The sequence below is a fragment of the Symphodus melops genome, assembly GCF_947650265.1.
Source record: "Symphodus melops genome assembly, chromosome: 18".
Taxonomy (NCBI): Eukaryota; Metazoa; Chordata; class Actinopteri; order Labriformes; family Labridae; genus Symphodus; species Symphodus melops.
Genome location: NC_136708.1, coordinates 744,562 through 749,561, shown reverse-complemented (window position 1 = coordinate 749,561; position 5,000 = coordinate 744,562). Strand labels below are relative to the sequence as shown.

Genomic DNA, 5,000 nt, shown 5'->3' with positions numbered 1-5,000 from the left:
CCGCTCAGCCTCCTCGTCTGACCCTTAAATCCCCCTAACACCTCCTCCTCTCCTCCTCCTCCTTCACCTCCTCTCCATGTCCTCCTCCTTCACCTCCTCTCCATGTCCTCCTCCTTCACCTCCTCTCCATGTCCTCCTCCTTCACCTCCTCTCCATCTCCTCCTCCTTCATCTCCTCTCCATGTCCTCCTCCTTCACCTCCTCTCCATCTCCTCCTCCTTCACCTCCTCTCCATCTCCTCCTCCTTCACCTCCTCTCCATCTCCTCCTCCTTCACCTCCTCTCCATCTCCTCCTCCTTCACCTCCTCTCCATGTCCTCCTCCTTCACCTCCTCTCCATCTCCTCCTCCTTCATCTCCTCTCCATGTCCTCCTCCTTCACCTCCTCTCCATCTCCTCCTCCTTCATCTCCTCTCCATGTCCTCCTCCTTCACCTCCTCTCCATCTCCTCCTCCTTCACCTCCTCTCCATCTCCTCCTCCTTCACCTCCTCTCCATGTCCTCCTCCTTCACCTCCTCTCCATCTCCTCCTCCTTCATCTCCTCTCCATGTCCTCCTCCTTCACCTCCTCTCCATCTCCTCCTCCTTCACCTCCTCTCCATCTCCTCCTCCTTCACCTCCTCTCCATGTCCTCCTCCTTCACCTCCTCTCCATCTCCTCCTCCTTCACCTCCTCTCCATCTCCTCCTCTCCATCTCCTCCTCCTTCATCTCCTCTCCATCTCCTCCTCTCCATCTCCTCCTCCTTCACCTCCTCTCCATCTCCTCCTCTCCATCTCCTCCTCCTTCATCTCCTCTCCATCTCCTCCTCTCCATCTCCTCCTCCTTCATCTCCTCTCCATCTCCTCCTCTCCATCTCCTCCTCCTTCACCTCCTCTCCATGTCCTCTCCATCTCCTCCTCTCCATCTCCTCCTCCTTCACCTCCTCTCCATCTCCTCCTCCTTCATCTCCTCTCCATCTCCTCCTCTCCATCTCCTCCTCCTTCACCTCCTCTCCATCTCCTCCTCCTTCACCTCCTCTCCATGTCCTCCTCCTTCACCTCCTCTCCATCTCCTCCTCCTTCATCTCCTCTCCATGTCCTCCTCCTTCACCTCCTCTCCATCTCCTCCTCCTTCATCTCCTCTCCATGTCCTCCTCCTTCACCTCCTCTCCATCTCCTCCTCCTTCATCTCCTCCTCTCCATCTCCTCCTCCTTCACCTCCTCTCCATCTCCTCCTCCTTCACCTCCTCTCCATCTCCTCCTCCTTCATCTCCTCCTCCTTCATCTCCTCCTCTCCATCTCCTCCTCCTTCATCTCCTCCTCTCCATCTCCTCCTCCTTCATCTCCTCCTCTCCATCTCCTCCTCCTTCATCTCCTCCTCTCCATCTCCTCCTCCTTCACCTCCTCTCCATCTCCACCTCCTCTCCATCTCCTCCTCCTTCACCTCCTCTCCATCTCCTCCTCCTTCACCTCCTCTCCATCTCCTCCTCCTTCATCTCCTCCTCCTTCATCTCCTCCTCTCCATCTCCACCTCCTCTCCATCTCCTCCTCCTTCACCTCCTCTCCATCTCCTCCTCCTTCACCTCCTCTCCATCTCCTCCTCCTTCATCTCCTCCTCCTCTCCATCTCCTCCTCCTTCATCTCCTCCTCTCCATCTCCTCCTCCTTCACCTCCTCCTCTCCATCTCCTCCTCCTTCACCTCCTCCTCCTCTCCATCTCCTCCTCCTTCATCTCCTCCTCCTCTCCATCTCCTCCTTCACCTCCTCCTCCTCTCCATCTCCTCCTTCACCTCCCCCTCCTCTCCATCTCCTCCTTCACCTCGTCCTCCTCTCCATCTTTTCCTCCTTCACCTCGTCCTCCTCTCCATCTTTTCCTCCTTCACCTCCTCCTTCACCTCCTTCTCCTCTCCATGTTGTCCTCCTTCACCTCCTCTCCTCCTCGTGTCTCCTCCTTCACCTCCTCCTCCTCTCCATCTCTTCCTCCTTCTCCTCTCCATGTCGTCCTCCTTCACCTCCTCTCCTCCTCGTGTCTCCTCCTTCACCTCCTCTCCTCATGTCTCCTCCTTCACCTCCTCTCTGCTCCATCTCCTCCTCCTTCATCTCCTCCTCCTCTCCATCTCCTCCTTCACCTCCTCCTCCTCTCCATCTCCTCCTTCACCTCCCCCTCCTCTCCATCTCCTCCTTCACCTCGTCCTCCTCTCCATCTTTTCCTCCTTCACCTCGTCCTCCTCTCCATCTTTTCCTCCTTCACCTCCTCCTTCACCTCCTTCTCCTCTCCATGTTGTCCTCCTTCACCTCCTCTCCTCCTCGTGTCTCCTCCTTCACCTCCTCCTCCTCTCCATCTCTTCCTCCTTCTCCTCTCCATGTCGTCCTCCTTCACCTCCTCTCCTCCTCGTGTCTCCTCCTTCACCTCCTCTCCTCATGTCTCCTCCTTCACCTCCTCTCTGCTCCTCCTCTTGGTTCTGGTCTTCAGAGAAGCGTCCCGGTTCTGAGAGCCGAGCCCACAGAGCGGTTCTGGATCAGATGCAGATGTTCAGCAGCTCTGAGGAGAAGCTGGACGAGGAAACGAAGCAGCTGGTGGTCGATCACGGCGAGCTGAGGGTGAGTCCGAGGCTTCAGCGCCCTCTGCTGGCTCATCCTGAGATTACACATAACTTCAGTGTTTCAAATGAGAATCCTGTGTTTTATACATGAACCCACCCCCTGAGCTCTGATTGGCTCTTTAGGCTTGTTAAGGAGCAGCATCAGGCAGAGTGCAAACATGCTGCAGAGACGAGTGAAAGGTTTTAATCTGTGTTTTTTAAGGATCTCCTCCGCAGAGTCGTGGCTCGAACCGACGGCGCCGAGGTGGAGCCGCTGGAGAAGCTGTACGCTCTGCTGGCTCAGAGCATCTACAGACACCGAGACAGCTACGACAAGACGCAGCTCGTTCAGGTCCCACGACAAACACATCCGCAGGGCTCATCAGCAAACATGTGCAGGTTTCAAACCCTCACAAAAACGCTTTGTGTCTTTTGTTTCCAGGACATGAAGAAAGAGACGGACAGCTTCTGTTGATCCTCAGCGAGTCGGTCTGAATAAAAACTGAGTGCATTCAAACAGAGCGCCTCCTCATTTAAAGCTTCATGTTTACACCATTTATTTATTTATTCAGCCTGCAGTGTTTTTTCATTTCAATGTATCATGAATAAAGTTTCACCTTAAAACATGTTTCTGTTTTCTGTTGAGCAGAAACTTTCGAGGCCTCGAGTTCATCGAGCATCGTTTTTCTACCAGCGTCTTTTTTGGGACTTTCAGATTTCTTGTACCCTCGTCCTCCTCGCTCCGTGTCTGATCGGGACATGAACCATCTCAAATATAAAACATGCATTAAAAATTAACAGTGCAGTGTTGGTCAATCAGCGTGTTGCCATAGAGACAGGACCAACATGCAGCGCTTTTCTCAACTACAAAGACTTCTTGCGAGCTTGTTACATTTTTCTACAAAACAATCAGTGAAACATTTCTCAGAGGTTTTGACAGTTCTGCTCCTGATTCAAGGAAGACTTTTAGATCCAGTAGGTGTCGCCCTCGAGCACAAAACAAAAACAAACTTATGTTTGGCCACGCCTCCTCCCTCCTCCAGAGACTCACCTGCAAACCCCTCCACTCGCATTAGCACAAAGGCGTTACTATTTAAACACCAGTAGGTGGCGGGAGCCGGCGTGTCCGTGTGAACACAGCGGCCACTTGATTTTTATGTTTGTTGTTGCGGTCCGAGCGAGACAGGAAGTTATTGTACAACCACGTGTGTTTTTAAACTTCTAGTGCTTCTGTTAGATTCTGAATCATCAGTAACTTTATTTAAAATAAGGATCAGGTGTTTTAAGGGTGTTTCAGTGTTTACAGACAGAAGTGAATCATGTTCGTTGTGTTTAAAATCATTCACTGAAATGACAAAAATAAAATAAATGTAAATAAAAAACTTTGAATAAATAAAACGTAAATGTTCTGTGTTTATTAGAACTTCTTGCATAACTACATCAGAACACAGCCTGCATCGGAACACGCTCCTGTCGGCTGTCTATGACGTCAACACGCATCGACGTCAACTTTTAAAGTCATCTGTCAAACGTGCGTCCCTGCGCCAACGGTCGACTCCGCTTTAAAGGAACACTTTCAAAATAAAAGGTTGGGATTTGTTGTACATGAAAAAACAATGCTTACAATAAAAAAAGTTCTTAAAATGTGAACAGTTAATACTGCAAAAAAAAGTTTATATTCTTATGGAGAAAATATCAAACTAAAAAATTAAAACAGGAAAATTATATATAAAGGTAAATATTTTATGGTCGTGCTTTTATGAGACGACAAACTGAATGGACAGAAATGTTGGAATTAATTAATGTAAATGTATATTTTAGATTGAAGCACTTTAAACGTTATGCCATCTAAGCCACACAAACTTCCTGCACAACTCTCCGCCTTCTTCAATGTGTAAATTGATAAGTTATATTACACTTTCTTTTTTTAGAACAAGTCAGTAATTTTCCTGCATTTTTCTGCAGTTAAACAAAATCTTTATATTTTATATAGGAACCTAATTAGGATAGATTCACTTGAGTTAGCCTCTAGTGGACACTCAAGGAAGTGCAGTTTTTTATATTTGCTTTTACATTTGCTGCATTTTTTCAGGACCGAGGTTGTTGCTTGATATTGACTAATTATTGTACATTTATTATTCATTACAATAATTAACGTTCATCACTTTATAGCAGACAATAAACGCAAACAGACAAATAGAGTAAATGATAAACTCTAACATACATAAATACATTAAATTATCTATTTATTCATTGCTATTCGTAGTGATTTATCTGTGTTATACGTTTATTTATGGATACTTTTGAATCCGTTTTCTGCCTTTTCGGGCCTTACGAGAGTGAAAGCTTTTATTCTGAAGGGCTCAAACAGGAAGCAGTTCTCGGTGGTTTCTGACTTGAAGCGGCGGGATGAAAAATGGCCATCGCCAGTCTCGGTGAACTCT

At 48.4% G+C, this 5,000-nt stretch overlaps 2 protein-coding genes across 3 annotated transcripts in view; both read left to right on the top strand.

The window, feature by feature from the left end:
• Nucleotides 1-3,073, top strand: part of LOC306839059 (ATPase family AAA domain-containing protein 2-like) — a 17,190-nt gene extending 14,117 nt beyond the window's left edge. For both annotated transcript variants that reach the window (XM_079367535.1, XM_079367536.1), the window contains exons 25-27: nucleotides 2,448-2,575; nucleotides 2,780-2,908; nucleotides 2,999-3,073. In XM_079367535.1, the coding sequence (XP_079223661.1) occupies nucleotides 2,448-2,575; nucleotides 2,780-2,908; nucleotides 2,999-3,031 (290 nt within the window). In that variant the 3' untranslated portion in view covers nucleotides 3,032-3,073. The remainder of the gene's footprint in view (nucleotides 1-2,447; nucleotides 2,576-2,779; nucleotides 2,909-2,998) is intronic.
• A 1,814-nt stretch (nucleotides 3,074-4,887) lies between these two features.
• Nucleotides 4,888-5,000, top strand: part of LOC306839912 (zinc fingers and homeoboxes protein 1-like) — a 7,889-nt gene continuing 7,776 nt past the window's right edge. The window contains 1 exon segment of the mRNA XM_079368859.1: nucleotides 4,888-5,000. This exon segment is cut by the window's right edge and continues 243 nt beyond it. The gene's annotated coding sequence lies outside the window, so the exon portion shown is untranslated.